The sequence below is a fragment of the Chinchilla lanigera genome, unplaced genomic scaffold (genome assembly GCF_000276665.1).
Source record: "Chinchilla lanigera isolate Chin_1 unplaced genomic scaffold, ChiLan1.0 scaffold00012, whole genome shotgun sequence".
Classification (NCBI taxonomy): Eukaryota; Metazoa; Chordata; class Mammalia; order Rodentia; family Chinchillidae; genus Chinchilla; species Chinchilla lanigera.
The window spans coordinates 12,189,852-12,201,627 of NW_004955413.1; the positions used below are offsets into that span (position 1 = coordinate 12,189,852).

Consider the following 11,776-nt stretch of genomic DNA (forward strand, 5'->3'; position numbering starts at 1 on the left):
ACCCCCACCTAAGGGGCGTGTAGCTCTCACACAATCTCCATGCCCTCCTCTTCCACAGGCTCAGGATGTATACAAAGTAAGTATCCTGGCTTCCTGCTGAGTCACTTAGCCAAACCTCTAAACTCCCCAAGTTGACACAATGTTTCAACCATAACAGCCCCCATTCTTAAGAAATTTAGTAGGATCCAGTGGAATCAGGACTTTACTTATAGAGATCAAATAGGTAATAAGTAAGAGCAACCCAGGATATAAAAGAGGACAAACAGACAGAAGATGAAGCCATCAGATAAGGCTTCAGGGAAGAGATTAGACTTTTCTTGATCTCAGAATGTGCAGCATAAAGAGGGGAAACATGAGCTGAGAAAGAACCCTGTCTGGTAAAGGTCCATGAAGACTGGTTTTACCAGGGGGGAACCTACCTGCAGTGTGGGAATGTGGGTGAAGCTAGATGCCTGGGAGGCATGTAGTCAATTTGAGTAGATCTTTAAAACTGGTGTATTTAGACAAGATACAGTGAGAAGAAGGAAAAATGGGAGAGGGGAAAACTTTGGTAAATAAGGAGGAAAAGATGGGTTGAAGGGAGGGCAGGAGAATGGGGGAAAAGAAGAATCACATTTTATCATGTATAGGTACAAATGCCTTATGATGAATGTGATCATTACATATACCTAAAATGTACCAATAAACTTCATTAATAAAAACATAGACAATGGATACCTAGGATTTGCATAAACCAAGTGGCAATTTAATCTGACTTAAATTCTCATTGACAAAGTGAAGAACCATTAGAGGCACAGGAAAGGGGTAAAGGACTTGCTAATGTTCAGCCTCGTGTGATGGCAAAAGTCTGGACAGGCAATATAATTTAAAAAGAGACATAAGGAAGATATGACAAGACTTGTTACAAGATATGCTGGGACTGAGAAGAGCACACTCTCAAATTTTTTCTTTTAGACAACTGAAAGAATGTTTCTGTTCCTAAAAGAATCAGGAGTTGTCGGGAGGTAAAATAGATTTATGAGATGGTGCAATCACTAGATTCAGATCTGGGCAGATGGAGTTTGAGGTAATAGTGGGATATTAGAGTAGGCACAGATGATAGGTGATTGAAAATGCAGGTGTAACAAATTGGATCCAGAGATTAGGATTTGGCAGTGTTCTTACTGAATAGCTAAACTTTATCGCCTTATCAAAAGGAAAAATACAGACATCCTAGGGAATCTGATCATAGTCCAAGAAACTCACTCCAAGGAGCAATTCTGTAATGTGCATTTTTAAATCATCAAAAGCCCAGTCTCACCTAACAAATCATTTGACTCTGCCCAGTAACCTTATACTTGCTTCCAAAGATCCAATTTTGCACAAGTCAGAACTACTTCCATTTCTGTAGTCTGCAAACTCTGGTCAAGTTGGCAGTGACAATTATGAAGGGTGTGGGGAGTGGAAACTGGCCTCTGTTCTTCATCAGAAACTCATTTTATCAGCTTCTCTTCTTCAAAAGAGAAATGAGACTGCACAATATCTAGAGGAAGGGGTAATTCATTGCAAGTGAACCAAAGGAATCCTGTCATCAATTATGAATTTGGTTTGTCCAAGACTAACTTACCTCTTTCTTCCTTTAACTTACCTTCCTAGCCTTGTCAAGTTGCCTCTGGAAAAAAAAATGATGCCTTTTAGTTGGACTTGAATTTAGGTTACCTGCAATAAATCACATCAAGAATGATTTTTTACATACTTCTGGTTTCTGGACTGGTCCATGATGATATTCTAGAAAGAAGGTTCAAATTTTCTTGAAAAAGACATTATACCTGTGAAAGGGGTAAAATATATACCTAAATATATATATATATAAAATATACACCATGTGTATATATATATATATCCACCATATATATAATATATATTGTGTATATATATATACCATATATATAATATACACCATGTATATATATATATACACACCATATATATATCATATGCACCATTGTATATATCCACCATATATATATCATATGCACCATGTATATATATCCACGATATAGATAGATCATATACACCATGTATATATATATATATATATATATATATATATATATACACACACACCTTATATATATCATATACACCGTATATATGTGGTTTACAGGGCTTTTTCAAGCACTGTTAAAAGCCAGGATCTGGGATCAGTCTCGGAAGAGTAGGTGGAGAGTGAACAGAAATCCAAGCAGCTGCAGAAGGTAGTTAGCTGACAGAAGCATGTGGGGAAGGCAGAGTGGGCTGTTGTGTGAACTGGGTAACAAGATACAATATCCCAAGTAAGCCTTGCCATGGGATCTGACAACAGGTTCAGGCCTTGAGTTGGAAGTAGAGGAAAAGTCCACATCCGAAGGACATGGTCATAGGCAGACAGCCAGGAGAGATTCAGGAATGGGGGACAGGACAGCAGACATTTACTAGAACTGAAGACCATGCAGGTATTGGTCCCCAGCCAAACCAGCCAGTGACTTAATCCCTGGAAATGAGTATGACAGCCTGGTTTCCCTGACTAATGGATTAATTTATGGAACAAGATAAAATGTCTAGGAAAGAAAAATTATCTCTAATATTTTATTAATCATCTAGTCCCCTTCCATCAATCCTTTTCTTTAAAACATCACATTATCTGTCTAGGTTTATCCCTTTTAACTTAGATTAACTTTTTAAGAAGCCATTCCTCTGACTGAATTATTGCAAAGTCTCCAGAGAAGGAAGACAGAGTGCTGGCCAAGGACCAGCCCAAACCTCTTCATTAGGAAGAAGCACACCACTTTCATCTTCCTGGCCTTTTCTAAGTACAGATTCTTGCCTCTCCTCCAAAAAGTTCTGTATTATGAGGGCAATGCTAACTCCAGGAGAGATGACACAAAAACTATTAATAGATTAGGGTTATAATAAAGCTGAAGTAGAAACCAGAAGTGTTCCAAAAAAGAGAAGTACAAAATGCAAAGGGGAAAAAGGGCAAAACCTTCTGTTTTCTGAGTTTGGTGACTGTCTTTGTGAAGGGACATGTTTCAAAAGCAGTATACAGCCAAATTTCTATGGGCTGTTGCCAGCTATATATGGATGTTTTGGATATCTTACTTGCTTACGAATAAAAGAAGAAGAAATACGTTAAGTTAAATTAATTTTAAAAAAAAATTTTATTTCCTCAGAACCAGCTCCTCCCAAATCACTCTTTGCAGTGAACAAAACCCAGACCTCAGTGACGCTGCTGTGGGTGGAGGAGGGAGTAGCGGATTTCTTCGAAGTCTTCTGTCAACAGGTTGGCTCTGGTCAGGGACCCACACTCCAGGTACTGTACATTTTGACTTCCTTTTCTGGGTTAATTTCAATGAACACTAAATATCTGAAGAACACAAATATCTTCTACCTTTGAACTAAGAAGTGAAAATTGTTGGCTTGTTTGTGTTTCAGTGATAGAAATAAAACTGCTTAGAATGAGACCATCTCATAAGATATTTTCTGTTTGTGTTCATCTTTTGTTACCGATCTTTAGCCACTCTGAGACATACAAAGGAGTGAAGGAACTGGCTCACTAAATTGATCAACAGGATGAACCAATATAAAATAAAATTTATCCAATACAATATATTTGCACTCCCAGCCATATAAAATAAGTATGACATACAATTTAACATACAAAGTATAATATAACAAATGTGAGCCAATCACCAGTTTCCTGAAAAGTGCTGTGTAGAACACAAGTGGTATAACCAACATTTGTCTTCAAACATTTTTGTGTAGTTATGTATCGAAAAATAAGTAAAGCAAAATAGAAATGCCACAAGGAAGATTTACACTACAAAGAGAAATTAAAGGAAGCATACATTTCCAGTTTATAAGGATGATTATTTTCTTGGAACAATGGTTAGGAGATAGTTATTTCTAATGCTTTAGAATCACAAATAGCGAGAGGAATAAAATACCGAGTTGTTTATTAAGTCAGATGGAAAAGGGCAGCTTAGTGAGGGACATTATATACTGCAGGGTAGGGACTAATACTATAAGCCTGAGTAACTGAGGCTTTCTCATGATGAAGTCTGTGAGATTGAAGGGAAAGGATTGCTGGCGGTGTACATTTTTCATACTGAATGCTAAGGTAGTTTTCTTTAATTCCTTTCTCCTTTTGACCTCCTCCTCTACAAATTTCTGTCATGTTGATATGTGCTGAGCAGCTGAATCTTTGCTGTATTCTAAAAAAGCTTTTATAAAATGGCTGCTCTGCTAGTCATGGATTTTCTTTTCTGTGTCTACAGTGATGTCTTCCTCTAAGAACACAATGGTTGGCTGTTTACTACAACTGAGCCCAGGAGTAAATTCTTTCCTCACTCAGAACCATTCTGCTATGGAATAGGGAAAGAGAGGGGAGTGGGACGTCGGTGCTGATGTCTCATTTCTTTCACTGGGGCATTCCAGAACCATGTTTAGAAAATGAGTATTATGTCTACTCATCTTTTTATATTGTACAGTAGTACTTAGTATCAGTCTGACCATTGGTCCACCACATTAGCAACTTACTTTTCTCAATGAAAAATAAAACAAAAAAAGAGGCAGATATTAAGTGCTTTTGAACTGAAAAAGTTGCTGAAAGCTGAAAATGCATGTAGAAAGGATAGGGTTCTTAAGATTTAAAGAATTGCTACAAGTTACAAAGATAAAGACTATGCCTGGCATGACGGCACGTGCCTGTAATCCTAGCACTCAGGAGGCTGAGTCAGGAGGATTATTGCGAGTTAAAATGAGCTCAAGGCCAGCCTGAATGTCTCAAAGAGACAAAAAAAAAAAAAAAGCTAAAGACCAACAACCCAAAACAAATATTTCATGGAAAAATGAATACAAAATATTCTTGAGTGTATGAAAAATTTATCATAGTAAGAAAAAGAAATCCAAAATAAAACTATAAGATAAAAGTTCACAATACTAGCTCACCTTGAAAATATACTGTGTTGGGGAAAAAATTAAGGAAATAGGCACTGTCACACATAGGTGATAGGTGGGTGAGTTCAGAAATGTCCGTGGAGAACTATTTTTAATAGCTTTTGATATTAAACATGCATTCTTTTTTGAATCAGTAACTGAACTGCAAAGAATATAAAAGTGAGTGTGTGTGCATGGTTGTGTGTGTGCATATTCACATAGGTTTTGTGTGTGCATACATCATTGTGCATACATTTATATAACTTCCCTACATTTGTGAAATAACACAGCACTGTAGCATTATTTGCAATAGTACAAAAAAATTCAAAGTCCATTTAAACCTTCATCAATAGGGGCCTGGTGAAATAAAATTATCACTATCAATGAGTTTCTGCGCATCCCTTAAAAAGAATGAAGCAGTTTAATCTGTCCTGACACAGAAATAATTCCAAAATACATTGATAATGAAGGTTTTATAAAAGGCAGAAAAATGTATGAACTGTGGAATCATTTACTATGTCTTATATGATTATACACCCGTAAAATATACATCAAGAAAAAAAGTACCTGACCACAGCGGCTCTTTCCATGGTAGAAACCTGGGTAGATGGAAAATAAAGGAAGAAAGAACTATTTTTCACTGCTACTCTTTTCCATCTCATATTGGTTTTACTCTGTTTATATATATTTCCTGAACTATGAAAAATAATTTTTAAAACAAAAGAGATGAAGATAAACATAAGCTATACTTTCCTTTCTACACCTCCAGGAGCCGATTGCTGTGTCTTCTCATGTCGTGACTGTCTCCAGCCTTCTGCCTGCCACCGCCTACAACTGCAGTGTCACCAGCTTCAGCCATGACATCCCCAGCGTTCCTACATTCATAGCTGTCTCAACAATGGGTAGTTATGCATATACCAGCACAACCCGATCTTTGGAAGTTGTGTCTTTCCATATTCCCTTTACTTTTTAAAGAAATCTGGGTAATCTTCCTTTTAATGGGGCCAATGTTCTACTGAAAAAAAATCCCAAGCTGTGGGATCAGGTGTCCCTTACTTCCAATTAGATATGTGATTTAGGGAAAGCTATTTCCTGTCTCTGAGTTTTTTTCATCTGTGCAATTAGAATAATAATATATTCCCTTTCAGTATATTTTGAAGTTCAGAAACAAAATACAGACATCCTAGCTTATGCTGTCGAACATTAATTGTTACCACCAACTTCATCGCCACGAGTCTCATCTTCTTTGGCAGTTGGCACAATACCTGAAGACCTAGGTTACGTCCACTGTATCTTTGGGCCTCAGCCTTGGCACTGCTCAGATAATGACAGTACCTAAATTACTGAGTCAAGACCAGAAAGTTTGTAATCCAGCAGAAAGCGTAGGTCTGGAATGATGTTTGTCTCCTTATTCTTCTCCTGGATTGTGCTGTATACATTGCTCCTTGGCTTGTGAGAGTCTGATTCCTCAGTCCAAGTCCCTTTATGAAGCTCTTCTTTCTATCACTTTATTCCTTTTCTGAGTTCCTGCTCATCTCTGTAATACTATCATATATTTAGCTACCATGTTCAGTGATGGCTGGAGTGAGCTTTTTAAAAACATTTTTGTTTTAGTTTTTCAGAACGTGAACCCATAAAGATCATAATGGCATCTTGTCTCTATATGCTGTTACATTTTTCTAAGTGTACTTTAATGTCTATTATTCCTTGTCTCTCTGTAAGAATCTAGTGTAACAGTTAATTTCACTAAGCTTATTTGCAAGTGACAAAAATAAGGCCCAGAAGGTTGATTAGTGATGTCTCCAAGTAGCACTTAACATTGAGGTGACCTTGAATAGGCACTTCTCACCACGAGCCTGTTGCTCTTTCCGTGCAAACATTCAGCCTATACACTGGAACTAATGTGGTCCAAATGGAAAGTAGGAAGTACCCATAGCCTTAGAGATGAATTCTGTGACTTCATGACCAATGCAAAAGATAGTATCCTCTGGCCACTTTGGATAGTTTAATAAAGATTTTGAACATGTGCCCCTGCTTACATCCTGCTCATCCATGTAGTGTGAAGAACTGGCTATGTACAAGTGCCGCAGTGACCACTCATTACATAAAATATATGAAAAGGACACATCCCCTATTCTTAAGGATGCTCCAACTTATTAATAGACTTAATCTCTTGATGTGTGCAGATGGAAAACCTCTGAACATATGGCTACAGATCGTCGGAATGCTGCCTCGACTAATGTGTTAAGTGCTGCGACAGATGGCAGCTTGCTAATGCCTTTTTCATATACATTATTAGTTGTGAGCAAAGTATGCAGTTGTGCTTTCTGGCTTTAAAGGCATGGTATAAAATATGAACCTTCCACCATCAAAGGTTTTGAAAATGTTAAAAAGTGATAATACGTGATAATGACTTCTAGATTTTGAATTTTCAGTGAATTTAAGCTGTGGCACAGATATTCTTCACATTTTATAGTTTCTCTTTATAAGAATATCTTAAATATTGTAAGCCTTTGAGAGAGACTCAGCTCTTCCACGTACCTGAACACCATGTATCATTTTGCTAAATTATAGTTAAGGACAAGGTCCTGATTGACTTGGAAAAACATAATTGTGACCTTTATTGTTATTATTATAAATTCACTGCTCTAAAGATGAGATAGGAAGCAACATGGTTCTGTTGTTCTACATATAATGGAACATATAGTGGCAATGTATGACTTCTTTCTTTAGTTACAGAGATGAATCCTAATGTGGTGGTAATCTCCGTGCTGGCGATCCTTAGCACACTTTTAATTGGACTGCTGCTTGTCACTCTTGTCATTCTTAGGAAGAAGCATCTTCAGATGGCGAGGTAAGTTAGTTTTTGTTATATTTTACCTGGCATCTTTAAAATGTTTATACTTGTGTGTGGAGACCTTTTGTCAATCTAAATTGCCTAATGGTAAGTTTGATTTTGGTTTTTATTATTTCTATTTTGTGTTTTCTAAGTCAACTTTTAAATATTATTTTAGAAAATATTGCTTTTGACTTGGCAAACAAAGGATTGCTGGATTGCACAAAGCTATACTCCCTGCTCGAAATTATAAGAAGCCCACATTTAGGAATCCATTACCTTTGGATACCATTTGGCATATTTGGAGTGAAAGAATGATCCATTCCTGTTTAGTTTAATTGATAAGAGGAGTTAATAAAAGCAGAAACCACAAGGGGAAAATCCTCTCACTAGTTCTGCTAATTTGTTTTATCAGCAAGCATATGTAGAGTTTATGGTTAGTTCCCTATTCATTTTATGTCCAAATCAGAAGGAACTTACAGATTGAAAAATGCTTTATTAGTTTTATACCTATCACTCAGTTGCAGCCTGTTTAATTTTTCTTGCAATTGGAAAAGACTTCATTTTTCCCAGTGCTGGGAGCCAAACCCAGAACCTTTGGCATGCTAGGCAAACACTCTACGAATGAGCTACAGCCCCAGGCCCTAGCACAAGCCCTAGCCACAGCCCAAGCCCAAGCCCTAGCCCCAGCCCCAGAAATTTTGACTTATCACTTCAGTGTTTCCCTATTTTTTTGATCACTGATCCATTGCTCAGCAGAATATATTCTAAGTACTTTCTGTTGTCCCAATATTATCAGAACAATCATCATTTCCCTTAAACTGTTGCTAATTTGAGGACTACCTGGTTTAGGATGTTTTGCTCAAATTTCTACTTACCCAGTGTTAGCTTGCTAAATTGTGAATCAGTATTCTCTTCCTGTCTCAGATTTTCATCATGCACATATTCATAAATAAATCCAGCCACCCTACAATGATTTAATCAGCACCTTATATGCTATATGTGAAGAACAATCAGACATCAACTGTGTCCAGTAGGAGCTTAAAACCTAGCCAGATAAGGTTCCATGAAAGTAGAAGGAATAGCTAACTCTGAATATGAAAATCAATTTCACTAAAGTTAGCATCTGAATTAATCTTAGAATGATGAGGAAGGTGATGGGATTACACTGTGGCTGGAGCGTAAAGCTCTGAAACTACACTCCTTAAGATCAGATCTTTCTAACAACTTAGAATTGTACAAATCACAAATTTTATTCACTCAACAAATATTAATTGATACCTATGTGTCAGAGTCCTCTGTGTGCTTGGAATATAGCAGTATATGACACTGAAAAAAATTTCAAGATGTAAATAAAACAATTGCATAGTATGTTAGCTAGTGTTAAGAGAAAAGACTAGAGTCGGAAGATTAGAAATACCAGAATGGGAAGAGGAGCCTTGGGGTGTAGATAGCTTTCACTGGAAGGATGACAGTTTTAAGCAAAATCTTGGAAAAATGTGAAGGAGATGGTGATGTGTTAACTGCAGGAAAAGCACGCCTGGTAGCAAAACCAGCCGGTGCAAAAACCTCAGGACAGGAGCATGACTAACACATTCAAAGACAAGCAGAGAGATTGGTATGACTAATGCAGAGGAAGTAACAGAAAGAGTAACAGGGATATCAGATCACAAAAGGCTTCATAAGCTATTGTGATGACCTTGGCTTTCACTCTAAGTTAAATGGCAGCCATGCATAGGTTGGAGCAGAAGTTAACAATATCTGACTCATGTTTTAATGCTTTCATTTTTGTGTGGAAAGCAAGATTCTCTGAAGCAAGAAAAAAAAGGAAGCATATCAGCTAGGGGAATGATTCCAGTAATCCAGGCAAAACAAGGGAGTAGCTAGTCTAGAATCGTAGCAATGAAAGTGGAAACAACCAAATTCAGCATATATGTTGAAAATAAAGGAAACAGACTTGCAAACAAGGTGAATGTGGAATGGAAATATACAAAGGAATCACAGGAGTCAAAGACTATGGGTTTTTGTTGCTAGCAGCTGAAAGAATGGAGTTGCCATGAATGGAGAGAGAACTCCAAGTTAAATGATTTGAGAATTGGGGAAACACCCAGACTTCAGCTTTGGAAATGCTAAGTTTGAGATGAGCTGCAAATGCAGGTGTGGAATGGGCACCTAAATAGGAAGGTCTAGGGTCTGGGAGAAAAGTTGTGCTTGTAGATATAAATCTGACAGTTGTTAACATATAATGATATTAAAGCTATAGGTTAGATGAAAGTCAGAAAATAAATGTGAATAAGAAAAGAGTGGTTGAAGCATCGGAACAACCCAATACTAAAATTTCCAGGAAGAAAAGAAAGTAACAGGGTGAGGTAGCCAGTGGAGTAGAAAGAAACTAAGAGAATGTGGAGGCCCAGAAGCCAGGGAGAAAATTCATTGGTGGAGAGTTGGGAGAAATAATACAGTAATAGTATAGTATTCAACTTATAGAAAATATGCTATAAATGGTAATACATAATAGCAATAGCAAAATGGATAATTAAATGTAGTAATGGAAATAGCAGTACTTACAGGGGTCTTACTGTACCATTTTTGTGGTATGTACAGCAGATATTTAGGATATTTAATTTATCCAACTGCTCATTAAACCAGGGATTTTTATCAATTTTTTGCACAGTGATTCTCTTTGGCAGTCTAGGGAAGACTGTGGATCTGTGTTAAGAATAATGCTTGCTTTGTAAAAGCATAAAATGAAATACACAGACTAATATAATTGTACTGAACTATGGTGATCATAATAGTTTTTAAACAAATGTGTTTTATGATTTTATTAGCACTAAAAATAACAAAAATTTTGTTAGACATAGAAAATCTTCAGTTTTTCTAGGAGAGCTTCTACACCTCACTCATGAAGTTTTTATGAGAAAGACTATCAACCCCCACACAGTACAAAGATTTATTTTAGGATCTTGAATACCCTATGGAAAAGATTGTGAGTTAAATCCTTTTGGACTCAAATATCTTGACATGTGGCCTTGCAGAAGACATTTTGTTTTATCTTTGTTTTGCATTATGTGCCAAAGAAGAACACTGTAGAACTTTCATTAGCTCTACTTTCTATTTAATGCAGTCATCATAAGCCAGTATATTCTCTCTTTACTTTTACATCAGGTAAAGATGCTTTGTCGGGCGATGACCTTCATTTTTGTTGCTTCTTTCAGAGAGTGTGGAGCAGGAACATTTGTCAATTTTGCATCCTTAGAGAGGGATGGAAAACTGCCCTACAATTGGTGAGTACTGTTTTGGAACAAACCTCTAGGCAGCTTAGCTATGCAACATGTGTGCCAAACTCTTATATTCTTTTTAAGGGATAAGTAGCTTTGTCTGACTGTCCTGTCATAATTTCAGGAGGAGCTGATATTTCAATGGCTAGATCATCACAGGATGTGATAGTTCCTATAATCTTGATACAATTCTGAAATATGGAAAATGTCCTAGTTTGCTCCATATTACTATCTTGCTCAAAGGACTAACATTTAGGCAAGAAGCCCCAAACCATGCTGAAGAAGGGCTCAAATGCAGGAGCCATACCAGGCAAGTGGTACCTGAAGGCCAAGGGGAGACTGGACCGAGACAGCTTGGGATAGGGCTATATCACTGTGTTAAAACTCATACTTCCATGCCTGGGGACATGAGCCAGCATTTCTGCTCAACATTTAAGTAGAAGTGTACAGCCAGGTCACTCAACTCTCAGACTTATAGGAATGTCCGATAAGAAAACATGGCCTCATTTTTCTTTACACTTGAGTGTTAAGGACTTACAGGGAGGACCTGTTGGGGAATACAAAAAGCATTGTCTAGAGATTCCATTGATTGACCTTATAACTAATAATCATATGTTAAAGTTCACAGTTCTACCCAGTTCACTCAAAACCCAGCAAAACCACTAATTAAGTGAACTTTTAGCGTGCAGTCAGCACTGCTTAC

At 37.2% G+C, this 11,776-nt stretch overlaps 1 protein-coding gene across 3 annotated transcripts in view; it reads left to right on the top strand.

Annotated features, from left to right (window-relative positions):
- The window catches only part of Ptpro (protein tyrosine phosphatase, receptor type, O), a 229,001-nt gene that overhangs the window by 170,826 nt on the left and 46,399 nt on the right, over positions 1-11,776 (top strand). For all 3 annotated transcript variants that reach the window (XM_013511680.1, XM_005379017.2, XM_013511681.1), the window contains exons 13-16: positions 3,192-3,331; positions 5,726-5,858; positions 7,690-7,810; positions 11,011-11,079. In XM_013511680.1, the coding sequence (XP_013367134.1) occupies positions 3,192-3,331; positions 5,726-5,858; positions 7,690-7,810; positions 11,011-11,079 (463 nt within the window). The remainder of the gene's footprint in view (positions 1-3,191; positions 3,332-5,725; positions 5,859-7,689; positions 7,811-11,010; positions 11,080-11,776) is intronic.